The sequence below is a fragment of the Rana temporaria genome, chromosome 2 (genome assembly GCF_905171775.1).
Source record: "Rana temporaria chromosome 2, aRanTem1.1, whole genome shotgun sequence".
Lineage (NCBI taxonomy): Eukaryota > Metazoa > Chordata > Amphibia > Anura > Ranidae > Rana > Rana temporaria.
This window is the reverse complement of record NC_053490.1, coordinates 217,482,748-217,501,518: the sequence shown is the minus strand read 5'-3', so window position 1 is coordinate 217,501,518 and position 18,771 is coordinate 217,482,748. Positions and strand designations below refer to the sequence as shown.

At 44.8% G+C, this 18,771-nt stretch overlaps 1 protein-coding gene across 1 annotated transcript in view; it reads right to left on the bottom strand.

Annotated features, from left to right (window-relative positions):
• Positions 1-9,903: 9,903 nt before the first annotated feature.
• The window catches only part of RNF149 (ring finger protein 149), a 57,818-nt gene continuing 48,950 nt past the window's right edge, over positions 9,904-18,771 (bottom strand). The window contains exons 6-7 of the mRNA XM_040336432.1: positions 14,603-14,792; positions 9,904-10,891 (exon numbers count right to left, since the gene is read on the bottom strand). Coding sequence (XP_040192366.1) covers positions 10,827-10,891; positions 14,603-14,792 — 255 coding nt within the window. The 3' untranslated portion in view covers positions 9,904-10,826. The remainder of the gene's footprint in view (positions 10,892-14,602; positions 14,793-18,771) is intronic.

Genomic DNA, 18,771 nt, shown 5'->3' with positions numbered 1-18,771 from the left:
TGGGTTTTATGTAGCCCATAGTTGGAATTTTTTTTGTATCATTGTGGATGTTTCACATAGCATGGCAGGTATCTTCATATGGGTAATACATTCATACAGGAAGTTCCTGACTGATCTGTGGCCCATATGCTGTCAACCTGTTTTCACTACCTAGGTATTGTCCCAATATACAAACAGAGCTAAACGCACAGCATCAAGCCTAACTAACCCAACATGCAGAACCTAATCCTATGTTCACTAAAAATGTGCACATAATTTATTTTTTTATTTCCTCCTACCCATGAACATGACAAAAGTACTCCTTTAATAAATTAGTCCTTCTCTGGTGGAAAAAAAAAATGAAATATGACTCAAGTTGGTCTTTAAAACAGAATGGGGGTGAGAATCGAGCCCAGTGCAGATTGTTCATGGACAAAGCAGAATCAGACTGCAGGAACTAGAGGGAAATCACTTTCGTCTGGGCATGAACTACAATTAAACACCTATTTTTCAGTTTTGGCTGGAATCAAGATAATCTTATAGCCTGCATAATATTCAAAGAAGGGCGTTAAAAAGGCTGAGAGGTGAAGGGTTGCTAGGTAAATAGCATTTGGGAGTACCACCTCTCCTTCAGCCCCCATATCCAATCACTGGCTTAATCCTGCCCCAACATTTCCAGAATTCGACCCTTCCTGACTAATGACACCACAAAGCCACTTATTCACTTTGTAAATTTTTCCCGCCTTGACTACTGCAACTCTCTCCTTAACGGCCTACACTTATGCAGGCTATTCCCCCCCTCAAGTCTAGTATGAATTCTGCTGCTAGAATAATACACCTCACTAACCGATCCGTGACTGCTGCTCCTCTCTGCCAATCCCTTCACTGGCTTCCCCTACCGCACCGTATAAAATTCAAAAATGCTAACCACAACATACAAGGCCATACACAACATCTCCCCCATATATAATCACCAACCTCATCTGCAGATATCGCCCAAATTGTCCCCTCCGCTCCTCCCAGGACCTCTGGCTTTCTAGATCCCTCGTTACCTCCTCCCATGCTCGCCCTCAGAACTTCTCCAGAGCCTCTCCCATCCTCTGAAACTCCCTGCCCTGGTATGTCTGATCATATCCGCACATTTCTTCATTTCATTATCCACATAGGCTCAAAGATGATATTTGCTCAGAGAGAAAAAATAATAAAAATCGGATTAACTTTCCTACCCTTGGTTCTCCCAACACTTTATAAGGTCACCAGGAATAATTAGGGGACTCACCCCATGCAACAGCGCTAGATTTTCAAGAGTCAAGCATAGAGCTGCACGATTCTGGATAAAATTTGAATCACTATTTTTTGCTTAGAATAAAGATCACGATTCTCCGTGTAACATCTTCTACATTATACAGAAATATTGGGCCAACTTTACCGTTTTTTTTTATTTTTCACGGAAGTGGATTTTCTCCCCCCAAAACATCGCGTTTAATAGACCGCTGCGCAAATCGTGTGACATAAAATATTGCAATGACATTTTATTCTCTAGGATCTCTGCTATATATATATATATATATATATATATATATATATATATATATATATATATATATATATATATATATATATATATATATATATATATATAAAAATAAAACGATTGGGGGTTCCAAGTAGTTTTCTAGCAAAAAAAAAAATACTGATTTTAACTTGTAAGCAACACGTGTCAGAAAAAGGCTTGGTCTTTAAGTGGTTAAACTGACCTAATTTACAGATCGAAGTTCATTCCTTCGATTTGTAAATCATCAGAGAGAGATACATTTATTTTTATCTCTCTTTCAGCACTGAGCAATGTTGTTTTATTTGTTTTTACAGCTGTGAGCAGGGAACTGCTCAGCACTTGTTACATGAATCATGGAAATGCTGGATTATGATCACATGGGGCGTTTAATCGAGATCGCCATTTTCTAACGAAAAATCGTGCAGCTCTAGTCAAGCATAAGTGCGGTAAATGTTAGAGAACAATTCTTTGAAGCTACCATGATAGGAAATACAGGACAATCTCGCATGAAGGAGAACACAATGATATTCCTGAGTCTATAAATTTGCAACACATGCTGTACAGAAGAAATAGACCATTGAAAGCAAGGGTACCCACAAAGAAAATGACACGTATTCTGTAGAAACTGCCATAAAAAAAAAAGACTTCAGGGAGACACCAAATCAGAAAATCCTTTCATTGAGGACAGGTATGCAGACTAGATCTTAAATAATTTACACAAAAACACACTTTAGATTTATTACAACCAATAAAAAGGCTTTAATTCCTCTTATTATGTATATACTCAGCACAGTACATAACGCTATAATTATGTTATTTGCTTTAAGTCTAAATGTAAACAAGGAAGGAAAAAAAAAATCAGCAGCCTTTGGTCAGACTAAAGGGCATATTTATAAAGACATTCACCACATTTACCCTACTTATAGAATGGAATTGGGCTTCAAATGAAACCTGCAATGAGAAAATATGGAAGTCTTGTTCATCTCCCATCTGAAAATACCTGGCTGTTATGGAAGTCTGATGGCTTCAACACTTTGATACACTAACCTGAAACAGCGATGGAGATTAGGTTTTCTGGGTTCAATATGACCCTCTTCTCTGCATCTGTTCAAGGTCAGTGGCATCCAGGTGGCTAGTGTTCGTAGATGGTCTGACTTTGTATTTCACCCAGTACAGCCTCAGTACAGGTTCCCTGTAAGGGGTTTTAAGGATACTGTACATATGTGCTGTATGTTTACCAATATGTCATGGAAAAGGGTGCTTACTGTACTATTCACCTTAGTTTTAAAGTGGCAAATGTAACCGTTTGTTTTGTACATTCGCTTAGCTGAAATGACATTTTTAAAAGGCATTTCAAAGCTTGACACTATAAAACCTGTGGATGCAAGCATATGAATGTTCAAACAGATGTTGCTAGGCAAATTATTTGTGTAGCAGGCTCTTTAGCAGCTCAAAGATGGTTATCAAATCTGCTGCTTTTTCAGTGAAATTAGTGAAGAGGTGTCTCCAGGAAGAAGTCAGGTTATGTTATCCTCAGTAAAGCCTGCTACACACCAAGTGTTTTTCTGTTCTGCCCAGGGTTTAAAAAAAAAAAAAAAATATTAAACTGCAATGTTAGTTCAGCAATCATCCTGCCCCCTACCAGAACACTCCGTTCAATGTTCAACCATTGGCTGAGAGCACCGATTGGGAGCCGATCTGATATTTTTTTTTGCCCCACCAGAACACACGGATCAGCACTCGACGCTCATTGGCCATCGGCGCTGATCAGATGCTGGTTTTCCAGCATGCCTGATTGACAGAAGCTGGACATTCAGACAGAGTGATGTACACACTCCCGTTGAGCCAGCTGATATTCAGGCTTTAGGCTCAGATAGTCTCATCTACTTGAAAATTGTGCTTTTCCTCAAGACAAGGCATCTGATGCTTAACTAGTGCAAAGGGCATCAGCACTCCTGTCCTACAACCAAGGACATTTTAGACCTTGTCAGAGAGGATCTTTGCGGTTTGTAGATTTTGAACTTTGCAGGGAATGACGCATTTAGATTTATTGGCTTCAGTCAGCTCCGCTTCTCTAGGATGATTCTGAAACATGTTTTCAATTAAAGAATACATGTTACACATGGTCCCAGAGCAGCAAGTTAAAGCAGTAAAAAAAACAAAAAAAAACAAAAAAAAAAAAAAAAGGGCAGGGGTGCCGTTACCAATTGCATAAATAGGTAACATTGCTTAGGCCACAAAAAACCCTGCATTTTATTACTGCTGCATGTGATGACCAATGCATATTAAGGAATGTGCAAATATAAAGCAACAAGAATACAGCACACTTCTACATAGTAAAAAAATAGGATTTTTTGTACTCACCGTAAAATCCTTTTCTCTGAAGTCCATGGACGGACACAGCTCCTTAAATCTTGACAAGTGGGTTATGTTCCCTGTTTACAGGAGAGGACTAGGCAGAAACATGTTAAATAGTTAAATACATGTTACATTAACAGAGTTGAACAGCCCCGCCCAGGGGGCGGTCCCTCCAGACATAACCCTCCTCACTGCAGCTTGCAGCCTCAGTTCGTAACAAGCAGTACAAACCTAAAAAGGAGGGGTGGGAGCTGTGTCCGTCCATGGACTTCAGAGAAAAGGATTTTACGGTGAGTACAAAAAATCCTATTTTCTCTTATCGTCCATGGACGGACACAGCTCCTTAAATCTTGACAAGTGGGACGTCCCCAAGCAGTGTCAAAAAACGAGGGGTGGGAAATATATCAGTAAAAACAATTTTAACTTCACCCCAAAACAAGCAGAGCTCCTCAACGGAGGAGGTGCAACTTTAAACAGCCGCCGGCAAAAACTAGCGGCTGAAAAAAACATCATAAGATGCACTCACAGCAACCATGTAAGTTCTGGAAAAAGCGTGAACGGACGAGCAAATCGCCGCCTCGCACACCTGTGAGACCGACGCATGATGTCGAAAAAAAAAAAAAAAAAAAAAAAAAAAAAAAAAAAACCCAGGAAGCACCAATTGCCCTGGTCGAAAGTGCCGTGACCGGAAAGGGGGGCCCGCCCTTAGGAGCATAGGCCTGTATGACGGCCTGCCCGATCCACCGAGAAATGGTGGTCGACGAGACCGCCAGGCCCTTTTGTGGACCAGACACCGACACAAAAGAGAGTCAGAAGCTCCGAAATGGAGCCGTAGTAGGCTGGTATACCCGCAAAGCGCGTACCACGCCTAAAGTATGAAAGGCCGAAACCTCCTTCGGAAGAAGGGAAGGTCGCGGGCGCACCATCACCTAATCCTTATGGGGGATCAAGCATGGCGGCTTGCAAGACAAGACCGCCAACTCAGAAACCCCTCTAACAGAGGTAAAGGCCACTAAAGGGGCCACCTTCTGAGATAGTGTCAAGAGAAAATCTCTCTGATGTTTCCAAAAGGAAGGTTCCTGAAGAACCGAGAGCACCAGAGTCAAAACTCATGGGGGAAGAGATGGGCCAAGAGGGGAAAGTATATGACAAACCCCTTGCACACAAAAAAAGGGGACCCACCAGGGAACGGGCCGCAAAAAGGCCACTAAAAGAACACAGCCAAGGCTGAAATCTGCCCCCAAACGGTGCTTTAAGCAATTTTTAGATCCAATCCAAGCTTTAAAAACAGCAGGACCCTGGACATTGAAAGTACGCCCGTGGACGTCACTCCATCCCTTCGCACCAAGAGAGGTGCGACGGTAGATCCTCCGGAAGAAGACTACGGTGCCCTGTTGAGATGACCGAGTCAGACAGACCCTGGTCACCTAAAGTCTGGCTTCCAATAACCATGTTAAGCAAGTCAGTGACTGTACAACAGGAGGAAGTATGGGACCTTGAGACAGGAACCTCCTGCCCTGGCAATCGCCAGGGTGCCTCCGCTACCAGGCGCCCGATATCAGCGTACCAAGGACGCCGAGATTAATCTGGAGCGATTAGAATCATCGGGATCTCCTCAGCATCCACTCTGTGGAGCGGCCGAGGAAGCAACTACCATGGAGGAATGGCAAAAAATCACCGATACAGACAACACAGGGCCACCAGCGCAACTGACGCGTCTGTACAAGATCACTAGACCTGGCCACTAACTGACACCCTTGCGGCGGAGACAAGCTGCCAGGAGATCCATGCCATGTGAGGTTCACCTCCTGCAAGGGAGCCGAAACACCCCAAGCACAAAGACCAGTCGCCCTGGTCCAGCATCTGGCGACTCCAGTAGTCTGCCTGCCGGCATACCTGATGGTAGACTGAAGCCACGGCCGTGGCGTTGTCCGGCTGAAACCAGATTGGTCGACCACAAGGAGAAGCATAGCCTGATCGCCTAAAATAGTAGGACAATGAACAGTAGACAGCACCTGGTATTCCCAGGCGGTCTTCCACCAGGCACTAGCCAGGCCCGACCCTGGGTAGCTACCGAGACCAGACACATTCAAGGAGGTGTGGTCATAGGTCCCGCAAGTCCAGCGACTCAGGGCCGACTGGACCCCCCAGTTTTGTGAACCTCCAGGTTCACAACCCGTGAGCTGGCATTCGTCGTAAACACCGACCACTGGAAGGAAGGAACAACTTCCCGGACCGAAGAGTCGGGAATCTCTGTCACCAACTCAGAGAGACTCTGACTAGGTGGCGCACAGGAATCTAATGATTTCAGAGACAAGAGATTTTTACCACCTGGACAGTAGTTCCACTGGAAAACCAGGGTGTGGAACTGGGCATACAGTACCACCTTGAAGGAGGCTACCCACAGACCCTGAACCAGCAGGCGCCCGGAGAGAAGACCGATTGCGTGATGCCAATACCTTCTCCGCAGACTGAAGAGTCTGCAATTTCTCCAGGGGAAGAAGGACCTTTGCCACTGAGGAGTCTGGATCAACACTAGATACTCCAACGCTGAGTCGGAACCTAGCATGCCCATAATTTGAACCCTGGGTCGCACACATGTAGGGCAGGCTTGCTGCCACTGAGCTACACTTTCTGGCCTAAACGTTTAACATCCACCCGAATCTTCGGAGGGTCTGAATGGGAATAACCCATCCACTAGGTCGGAGACAGAAGCTGCTCTCAGAAGAAAGTCGTCAAAGTAGCCAATGAGGCAAAGCCTCGCTGTCCCAACAAAATTCAAATAAGTGCGAGCTCCTAGCTGAAAACCCATGGTGCTGACGCCAGATCAAAAGGGAGGGCCACAGGCTGACAGAGACCCTTCTCTCATCACGAAGCACAGAAAAAAACACTGTGACATGTGCAAAACGGGACATGCATGTATGCGTCCCTGATGTCTGAGGACGTCAGGACATCCCCCGGATGAAGCGCAGCTACTCTTGTCCTGCAGGAAAGGTAAAATTACCTTGCAGCTTAGCAAATCCCACACTGCCCAAGGCAGACCGACGTGCCGGGAGGGGAAGACACAAGGACAGAACTTTGTTCTGTGGATAGGAGGAAACCCTATCTAGTACTCCGAAGAGACCACCTCGCAGACCCACTAGTCGGAGAGCAGGGAGGTTTCACTGAATTGTGAACCTGCAAGCCGCCCCTCCCACCTAGAGACAGGGAGGGAAGGCTATATACATTGGCAGGATTTGGGTGCCGGCGTGATCGGCTTATGCACCCAGGGACAGATTAGTCCCCCAGCTGGGCCTTTGACGCCCTGGGAGGGTTGCCCCTAAATAATACACACACATAGTGTGTATGTATATTATGTAGGTGTATGCACACATGTCTTTGGAGGAAACCGGAGTACCCGGAGGAAACCCACACAGACACAGGGAGCGACAATGCAAGCTCCAGGCAGATTGGCGTCAGTGTGCAGATTGGCGTCAGTGTGCAGATTCGAACCAATGACTCTTTTGCTGCCAAGTAATGGAGTTAAGCACTACACCACCGTGTGCATAAAACCATTCTGAAACAGACGCCCTGGATAACAAGGGCGCAGCATTCAATGAAGCATCACAGACCTATATGAGGCCCTGGACCAGCTGGTCCGCTAGGCTAATAACCTCAGGAGAGAGTCGGTGCTCCTCCACTGTCTGGTGCAAAATGCTCACTCTGTGAGTTGTATACAGCACTAGGGGTCAGGACTACTCCAAGATGGCCGCCGAGCGTTCAGAACGCGGCCACAGGAAAAAGGCCAGCACAATGTAAGCTGCGCCATAGCGTGGCTACGACAAAATGGGCGCCAATGGGAGTTTTCAATGTAATTGAAAAATCTCCCAAAAAATAGCGCCAGCGACCACTGAGACCCCAGTGTAGTGGCCACAATAGGCCGCAAGCCAGACCCCAGCATGGTAAACATGGAACGGGTCAGTACTTCGGATCTTCTATCAGTCAGATCCATACAAGTAGGGGTTCCCGCCCGGCGGTGAGGGACTACAAAAGCCCTCAGTGGCTTTTCTCATTCCGCATCTCAGAAATTATCAAAGAAGGGCACAGAAGGAAAAAACCTATACAGCGGTCTGATTTGTGTGATCCAAAAAAGACCGAGCCCTCAGCGGAAACCCAGCTGCACTATGCAGCTTAGGAGAGTCCCTTGCAGCAGTAAAAAGCGCACCCATAAATGCCTTATTCTGCCTTTTTTTTTTTTTTTTTTTTTTTTTTTTTAACTAGGTACCTAGTCCATGGCTCCATAACAGAGCATTCCCCAGGGGATAGCGGGGGAAGGGGGCACTCTTTTACCACCCGCCCGCAGTCCACCCCCACCCTGGCACAAACTGTGTCCAGGACTAACAATAAAAACTCTGTGGGAATCACAGGTGCTAACACCTGCTGCCACCACCAGCATGTGGGGAAGGACCCAGATACTGACTCCAATATTTACATATAGTGTGTATTATAATATGCACACCTGTCCATACAAATAGACAAAGGCTCCTAGAGCCCTATTCAGGGCCTCTCACCCACTTGCTGCGCTGACCAGGGGTAACCAGGGGACTCCCTCAGGAGGAGACTGCACAGCGCTGCCTGTGAGGAAAAGAACCGTGAGGTAACTTTTGCAGGGACCTGTGTTTAAACAGGAAAAGCCTCCTAGGGCTGTTTTATTTAAGGACAAGTCACAGATACAGCATAAAAAGCAAAACCATTACAGGTGTCACCAATCAGTCAGCGTCTGCTGAAGTATAATCATAAACATCTGTGCTCATCACAGGGCTTTTTACCTCACAGGAAAGCCCAATACAAAAAAGAAAAAACACAGGCCAGATAACACAGTCCCCTCAGGAAGGCCCCCTCCCCCCCTGACAGCGGCAATGTTAGCAATGCAGCAAGGGAAAGGAGCAGGGAAGTAAGGGGAAGGGACCCCCGAACCCCAGGAATGCCCAGCTGTACCAACCCACCGAAGCAGGAGGGACTGTACTTACCCGTCCGAGCGAGGACTCGCTGACGCATTCCTGACAGACCTACAACCGCAATGGAGGTAGCTGTCGGCCCGGTCCACTGTGATTGAGGCAACACCACAGCTCAGTCATATGTGGACCTCGGAGCAAAGCTCACCGGCCACCTCAGGAGTCATGAGGTATGGCGTGGCAGACCAAGCCTCTTTGCAAAGGTGTGCCCACGCTTGCTGGTCGGACTGAGTAGACTACAAGGATCTATAATATCCAGCCTGTCTCTCAGCCAACAGTTGAAAGAAGATTCTTCAAGAAAAAGTAAAGTAAAATAAAATAAAATTTCTCCTCAGGGCGCTGGGCCCAAAGGGAGCCATACGTCCTTCTCCTTTGCTAGGCAGAACGAAACTGGGGCTGCAAGCTGCAGTGAGGAGGGTTATGTCTGGAGGGACCGCCCCCTGGGCGGGGCTGTTCAACTCTGTTAATGTAACATGTATTTAACTATTTAACATGTTTCTGCCTAGTCCTTTCCTGTAAACAGGGAACATAACCCACTTGTCAAGATTTAAGGAGCTGTGTCCGTCCATGGACGATAAGAGAAATAAACATTACAATGGTTTTGATTTGACACACAATTCGTATTAATACACAGTACTTGCATGTTCTCCCTGGGCCTAATATATATGTCTGCATGTATGCGAGACAAGGCCCTCAGATTGTAAGCTCCTTGAGCGCAGGGGGCTGATGTGAATGGGCAGTATATAAAAGCACTGCGTAAATTGTTATATAAATACCTGTAATAACGAAATAAATATTGAAAAGGTTTTTAGTATCATAAAAACCATTATGAATTAATGGTACTATTTAAAGTCATATACCAGTTTGTATTATGTAAAAATTATGTTATAAAATCTCGACAATTGTAAGGGACAAATTCCAAGGCCAGATAATTATTAGACTGAGCTAAAACAGAACCTACTCTATCCTGTGCCATTTGAAAAAAAAAAAAATTGCAGCAAATGAAAAAAACTCTACTGTACATTTAAATTATTTTTTAAAAACATTTTCGAACACATTTGCCAAATTATAGGTGCACTAAAAGTTACAAAAATGTGCCTAGATTAGACAGGTCTTTATAAATATGCCCCTAGGTAATGAATGAAACCTTTAAATAATCGATGAGTTATGAGTATATCCACAGAAAGCTGGGCAGTGCTGTAATGTTACAGGTTTATCCACTACAACAGAACCTCTTAATCACGGCAATCACACAGATTCCTGAGCTGAATCCAAAACAAAGCATTATCTCTGCGGGTGCGTGGATTCCTGAGTGGAGTGGAATCCAGCAGAAGAGAACTTGTTCCTCGCTGTGGGGGTCCGGACTGGAAGGTGAATCACAAGTAACAGAACTTGTTCATTGCTGCAGTCTATACAGATTCCTGAGGCAGATATCCAGAATCAGCGCCATCATGAACAAAATGTTAGAGGATTAAGTACCAGAACACAGGTAACTTCCCCTCTAATAAGTGCTTTACGTGTGTCTTTGTTCACGTTTTCATGAATACATGTAAGAGAGGAGTCCAGAGCAGCCTTTAACGTAAACATAACCAACGTCCATGCTGCTACAGTCCAGTACAAAATATAGATTCCAGATTTCAGCCGAAATATATATATATCACCTCCAAGAGAAGAACTGAATCCAATGATTACCCCAGTGTAATCAGAGACTGATCTGCATATTAATGTATCATTTGACCTTAAAACAAACATGTAACAAGTGCCATATGCATTTCTTGGTGAAAGGGTTTGAATATTAAGAAAACAAAGGATATGTATCAGAATGTTGTAGGCTTGCCATTCTCCTCTCATTAAACCAACTGTCAGTTCATGGCTTGTTTAAACCCGTAAAATTAGAAACAAGTTCTAGCACAGTCTTGAAAGGTCCTATGTGAGGAAGGCTAGTGAGAAGAAGAGCTTCCAGAATTTTGTGTCTGTTCCCCTGTATCCTCGCTGCCAGGATCATCTGCAGAGGAAGAAACAGTTGTTATTCAAATATTGCTACACCAATCCCAGTACATTCACCAATTCAACATTCATAGCCACTACAGTCGTGGCCAAAGGTTTTCAGAAAGGCACAAATATAACATTTTCACAAAGTCTGCTACTTCAGTGTTTTCAGATCTTTTTGTCAGATGTTAGTATGGTATACTGAAGTATAATTGCAAGCATTTCATAAGTGTCAAAGACACTTTGACAATTACATTAGGTTTAGGCAAAGAGTAAATATCCCCCCCCCCCCGCCACCCCCACCCCCAAGACCTCTGCCATTCGCCATGGCATGCGGTCAACTTCTGGGCCACATCCTGACTGATGGCAGCCCATTCTTGCATAATCAATGCTTGGAGTCTGTGAGAATTTGGATTGACCACAAGTTCTCAATGGGGTAAAGGTCTGGGGAGTTTCCAGGTCATGTTTTGTTCCCCAAGCCACTTAGGTTATCACTTTTGATTTTATGGCAATGTGCTTTATCATGCTGGAAAAAGGAACTGTTCTTCGATGGTTGGGAGAAGTTGCTCTCGGAGGATGTTTTTGTATCATTCTTTACTCATGGTTGTGTTCTTAGGAAAAATTGTGAGTGAGCCCAATCCCTTGGGCTTTGAAGCAACCCCAAACAAACGGTCTCAGAATTGTTTACTGTTGGCATGACATAGGACTGATGGTAAACGCTCACCCTTTTCTTCTTCCGGATGTCCAAAACAATTGAAAAGGTGATTCATCAGAATAAATGACTTAACCCCAGTCCTCAGCAGTCGGATCCCTGTATCTTTTGCAGAATATCAGTTTGTCCCTGATGTTTTTCCTGGGCAGAAGTGGCTTATTTGCTGCCCACTGCAAGGGTTACTTGGTTCCAATCCTTGGGAGTTGGACTTTAAGACTGCCAAGCAGCCTTTGTGGGATGTGAGCTCTGACTTGTAATTTCATAATAATGACTTGGCCCTAACATTTTAAATTTTAACAGAACATGGATAGTTTGAGCTATTGCAACACACTCATAGCCATCCACCAATTTTCTCTCTAGGAGGCGACTTATATAGTGAGCTCTTTGAAAACCTCCAGTGGATTTACAGAAGAGTGGTTTGACAAAGTGTTGTTCCTAGCAGGGGACATATGGTCAATTCTAAATTTTTAAAACATGCTGAAAGTTGTTTCGTAAGGGAGCAAGGATCACAATTTCACAACTTAACTCTTTTCAAAAGCTGTTCTGTCAGAAAAAAAAAAAAAAAGTGGGGGGTTGTCTTTGCTCAGTTCTCAATCTTCAAAAAAAAAAAAAAAAAAAAAAAAGCTATGCACAAAACATGAGATTTTTCAAACACAAGCAAGTGATTACCACCTAAAACTGAGCAGCTACAAAGAATGTAAACAATGTGTACAGAGGGAAATATTTCCATACAGCTTGTGTTTGTTTTTCTTAGTTCATGCAATATTAAAAACACCCATTCACTAGTAAATCCTAACTTGGGTTAGGTCAGTGTTTCTCAATTCCAGTCCTCAGGCCCCCCCAACAGGTCAGGTTTTCAGGATTTCCATTATTTTGCACAGGTGATTTGATCAGTTTCACTGCCTTAGTAATCACCACAGCCTTTTCATCTGAGGGAAATCCTGAAAACCTGACCTGTTGGGGGGGCCTGAGGACTGGAATTGAGAAACACTGGGTTAGGTTAAGGTGGCCATAGACCGTTTCCTCCAATCACACTAAGCAAGGTAGATTGAGGAATACCACCGCTGGGATATTGTATTCCAACAGCTGCACACACTGTCAGAATTTTCTTAGCAGCAGCTGATCGAGAAATTTGCTGTTGAGTGGGGACAGCCCACACACTGATCAAAATTCAGCCAGTCCCTGCGGAATCAGCTGAATTCTGATCAGTATATGGCAGCTATACTGCATTGTTCGAGAAAAGTCAACATCATCTGATATGCCAGCCCTCAAAATTTCCACTCGCCTGCTAGCATTTGGCGAGTGGATTTAAGCTGGGGGCGAGTGATGACAGGGCTGCATGACCAATGTCCCTTCAATCTGTGCCTACACTTAGAGCCCCGATGCGATTGGTGGCCGAAGAGGAAAGGTGCATGCTCGGGAAAAGTAGTCTGGTGAGCCGCGCACAGGCAGAGCAGTACACAGGTGCTCTCCTTACAATTCTCATTAAGCCATGGGACCTAACAGTATGACCTCTTTGAGCCTGCCCCCCTCCCCCGGGCCCCGACCAATGTAGCTGGAGAGCAGCGAGCAGGAAGTAATGAGTCAGGTGGAGGATTGCGAAAATTACCACTCCGGGTGTCCCAGGTGCTGCGCTCACTGAAAGTTGCCTTGACATGAGAGTGGCAGCCTTCCAGTTTGTGCAGTTTTCTTCTCCTTGTGCTCTATGTAGGTGTCCAGCAGTTCAGCCTGAGCACTGTGAGCAGACTGGTCTCAATGTGTGCTGTGCGGTGTCAATGTGCGCTGTGCTATGGTGTCAACGGCTGTGCAGTTGTGTGGATCTCGGCGCTGGATTGTACTCCCTCCCGCTGTGCTGCAGCTCCTCTCCTCTCTGCCAGCCTGAATAAAAGGGGGAAGTGGGGACATGCAAGCGTAGAGCCGCACACACAGGCTCCTGATGATGAGATGAATGGGAGAGAGAGAGAGAGAGGATGGATGGGAGTTGCAGAGGAAACAGCAAGAGAATGGGGAAGAGATCCAGTTCTAGTGCCCTGTCCCTCTGGTGCCCTGTCCCAGTGCCCTGTCCCATTTTGTTAAAGTTGTTTTTGGTAATATTTAATTGTGTAACTTGATTCTGCATAAAACATTTAACAGTGTCATTCCATGAGATAATCTATTAATTAGGCGTGGAGCAGTGTATGAATTAGGTGGGGCAACTGGTGGCGAGTAACTCTTGAGGCCTGGTGAGTAGCTCAGGGCTTGAAATTTTGAGCCCTGTCCACATTATTAAAGTGGTTGTAAAGCATCAAGGTTTTTCACCTTCATGCATAGAAACCTTCTGTGCTGCAGCTCCACCCAGACCCTGCATGGGTACCCCCATGTAAAGCAGCTTTTTGTGGGGGCACCCGATGAAGCAGATGGGCCTGGACCGCTGGCAGGGCACACAGAGAAGGATCTCACCTGTACAGGCACACATACATACATACATATATATATATACACATACACACACACACACACACAAAAAACACACACACACACACAAAAAACACACACACGAAGGCTTACAACCCGACTTAACCTGTTGTTGCCTGCAAAACACATATGTGCTGCAGCAAAAGAGTGGGCTTTAAAAGCCTACATGCTGCAGGTAGGCATCACTGGGCAGCCGATTAATCTGTGCTGAGAGTTCTTACTGAACAGTCAAGGACAACACTAAGTCCAGACTAACGATTGATAGTCAGCAGGACCAGCTCCCAATCATGTAACCAGTGTGACAGCCAATCAAAGTGGTCACATGATTGCTAATCCTTCATTTACCATTGGTAGATGGCCATGTTAAGTGCAGTGTTATGAATACAGCTGCTCGCTGTAACACTTCTTGCCCATGTAATAGCTATTCAAGGATAGTTGCATTGATCAGTAAAGTATGGATGATGACAGTTTGACAAGTATTTAGTAGTGATTATTGCATAGTATGATGGTTTAAGCCTACTAGAAAATGTTGGTTTGAAAAACAAAAAAACAAGCACTCACCTAGTAAAGCAGTCGTCTCCTCTGCATCCTCCTTGGCACTACTACACTGCTGTAGAGTGTCACCCGTCGAAGACGTAGGCAGGTTGTTTATTTCACTTCGGTTCTCCTCTTGGGCAAAACTTAAAGTCCCCACTGAGAGGCTGCTGCCAGCAATGGATTCAGGGATTTCCAGAGGTTCTTCAGGCTCCACCTGTAATAATTTTTTGAGATTTATTAAGGCTACTACAGAACTATTAAGCTCAGAGTTAAGGCTTACATACTAATTGCATAGTCTTATGTTACATCAGTACAATTCCCATCATGACTCTGCCTTTGGGAGTCATGCTTATAACTGTCAGCAGCTTGAAAATGCCTCGTGGGACTTTTAGTTCAGCAACAGCTGGAGGGCCACAGGTTAAGCACCCATGCTGTAAAGAGGATGTAATCATCTCTCACCTGATTTGCACATCAATAAATCTAGTACTGCTTCCCATAGCCTGTTCTGAACATTACAAAATTAACACTGCTCATTAATCACAACAGAAAATAAAATTATTATTTACCATCCCGAAGAAGCCAAACTCTTGAAGTTCCATATTGCAGTTAAAGTGGTTGTAAACCCCTAACATATACCCTGTGAAGCGACTGGTCTCAGGTGCTAGAGATGAAACAAATCCTCCTACATAAATTGTACAGGTTTATCTGCAGTCTTCTCCTCTCTACATCTGTTCAAAGTGTGGAATTTATAAACAGCAACCAGTTTTTATCGTTCATTTTCAAAACTTGACTGAATAACTTTCCCTGGCGGCACCCGTACTTGCTCACTTCCGAGCCCCGCTGCTGCGTCCATTGACATAGACAGCAGGACTCGCCCCCCATCACTGGAGTTGATTGACAGGAGCGGGAACCAATGGCTCCAGCTGCTATCAATTTTCCCACTGAGGAGGGAAACTGCAGCGAGAGACGCTGCTCTTCTGCATTCCGCTAGAATCGGGCTCAGGTAAGAATAAGAGGGGGAGATCGTGGGCTCCTGCAGCACAGAAGTTTTTTTTTTTTACTTTAAGGCATAGAATGCCTTAAATTAAAAAGCCTTGAAGCCTTAGAACCACTTTAAGGTTTGTTTTACCCACAATTACAAAAGGGGTCAAGACTAGAGAACTCCTCCCAATATTCTTTTAAACAAAAAAACATAAAAATAAAAATCCATCAAAGATATTTATGAAGACTAGGTACTGTTTATTGTGGATTTCATGTAACAAGTTGTAAGATTGTGACCACAGTAAAAGGAAAGGTGTGCTGGAGTTCTAATGAACTGCCGTGTCGGCCATTGCTGGAGGGGAAGGAATACAAAGGCCCCGATGAACAATGAACAGATGCTCTTCAGAGTCTAGAAGGGTTTCCTGAGCAAGAATTGCCTCGTTTAATCCCTTCATGAAATCTCACTTCAAACAACTTTCTCAACCACAGCCATTTACTTAATTCATCAGCACAGATGGCAGTTGATTTTACCTGGAAGCAAACAAACCAGGGATTTTAATGAAGCCAGACCTTTCTTTTTTTTTATCTTCACAAGCGCTATTATACCACAGACCATGTGTTTCATTTTCTGGAAAACACATGGAGAGGAACCATCAAATGCCAAATTGTGCAGCTACATCAGGGGTCCTCAAACTTTTTAAACAGGGGGCCGGTTCACTGTCCCTCAGACTGTTAGAGGGCCGGACTATAAAAAAAAAAATATAATCGCAAGTCATCATCAAATCGCAAGCCATCATATCGCAAGCCATCATCATATCGCAAGCCATCATTATCATCATCATATCGCAAGTCATCATCAAATCGCAAGTCATCATCATCATCATCATCAAATCGCAAGCCATCATCAAATCGCAAGCCATCATCATCATATCGCAAGCCATCATCAAATCGCAAGCCATCATCATCATTATCATCATCATATCGCAAGCCATCATCATCATCAAATCGCAAGCCATCATCATCATCATCATCAAATCGCAAGCCATCATCATCATCATCAAATCGCAAGCCATCATCAAATCGCAAGCCATCATCATCATCATATCGCAAGCCATCATCAATGATGATGGCTTGTGATTTGATGATGGCTTGCGATTTGATGATGGCTTGCGATTTGATGATGATGATTCATCATCATCAAATCGCAAGCCATCATCATCATCAAATCGCAAGCCATGATCAAATCGCAAGCCATCATCATCAAATCGCAAGCCATGATCAAATCGCAAGCCATCATAGTCATTATCATCATCATCATATGGCAAGCCATCATCACCCCCCCCCCCCATCATCACAAAATCGGCATCGCAAGCCATCATCACCCCCCCCCCCCCCCCCATCATCACAAAATCGCCATCGCAAGCCATCATCACCCCCCCCCCCCCCCATCATCACAAAATCACCGTCGCAAGCCATCATCACCCCCCCCCCCCCCCCCATCATCACAAAATCGCCATCGCAAGCCAAGACCCCCCCTCCCTCACTCACCATTGTAACCCCCTCACAGCCTTCTCCTTACTGTGCTGTTGGGCTGTGTCACGGTCTGGCTCTGTCACGCTGTGCTCACGCTGTTGTTGTTAACAGTTCTGGCGCGCTGATAAATGTCCCGCCCTCCTCCTCCTAGACCAGCTTGTGTGACAGACAGCACACTGGCTCTATCACACGAGCTAGTCTAGGAGGAGGAGGGCGGGACATTTATCACAGCGCGCCCGAACTGATCTCAGTGACACAGCGTGGATCGCTGTGTAACCGGCATTGCCTGTCAGGGTCAGGCGGGCCGGTTTAAAGTCCTCCGCGGGCCGCATGTGGCCCGCGGGCCGTAGTTTGAGGACCCCTGAGCTACATGAATAAGGAAAGCCAGAATTTGCTTTGCTGCAGATTTATGTTCCTGCTCCCCAGGTGAATATCCGTCACTACTTGCTTGGAATCTAAGAGCCAGCTAAAAAAGTTAAGAGCCAAAAAACGCACCCCGTCCCGCCAAGCTCGCACGCAGAAGCGAACGCATACGTGAGTAGCGCCCGCATATGTAAACATTATTCAAACCACACATGTGAGGTATCGCCGCGATTGGTAGAGCGAGAGCAATAATTCTAGCCCTAGACCTTCTCTAACTCAAAACATGCAACCTGTAGAATATTTTTTAAATGTCGCCTATGGAGATTTTAAAGGGTAAAAGTTTGTCGCCATTCCACGAGCAGACGCAATTTTGAAGCGTGACATGTTTGGTATCAATTTACTCGGCGTAACATTATCTTTCACAATATAAAAAAAAAAAAAAAAAAATTGGGCTAACTTTACTGTTGTTTTATTTAATAAAAAAAAAAAAAGTTTTCCCCCAAAAAAGTGCGCTTGCAAGACCGCTGTGCAAATACGGTGCGAGAGAAAGTATTGCAACGACCACCATTTTATTCTCTAGCGTGTTAGACTAAAAAATATATATAATGTTTGGGGGTTCTAATTAGAGGGAAGGAGATGGCAGTGAAAAAACATTAGAAATGCTGTTTTTTGCTACTTGTAATGTAAGCTGTAATGCCAACGGCTACCACAAGATGGCCACTCCTAGATTCCTTCTGCAGGCCTCAAAGCCGCAGCCTCAATTACCTGCGGGCCCGCCACGATCGCACCCCGTGCCGGCCGGTAATTGAGGCCGTAGCTTTGCGGCCTTCTGCAGCCCTAAGCTGCGCCAGGTCACAATTTGTCGCAATTGCGACCTGGCGTCCGGATTTTGTTGAGGCCCGATATAGATAATATCTATATCTACACACATACACACAGAAAATAAAAACATTAATATATAAAATAGCGATTGCAGCTGCTGTACACACAGCACTATTCACTTGAATGACAGAAAATATATTATTAATAATAAAACATATATTACAGCGCTTACAACATCACAAGTGAATCAAAACAACAAGCGACAAGAAACATTAAAATGTGAAAAACGTCCATGTATATTGTGCATAGGTGCTCCAAAGTGCTGTTGTGCTCCAAACTTCTAGGTGTGCCACACCCCCCTCCTAGCTTTTCAGTCTAGGGGTCATTCAAACTAAAATGCTGTCCATATGGGGCAATTCACAGAAGAGTCCAAGATTCTCCCCCAGATTCTCTAACGTATTTTCCGGCTTTGAGGCAAAACTACGTCACTTCCG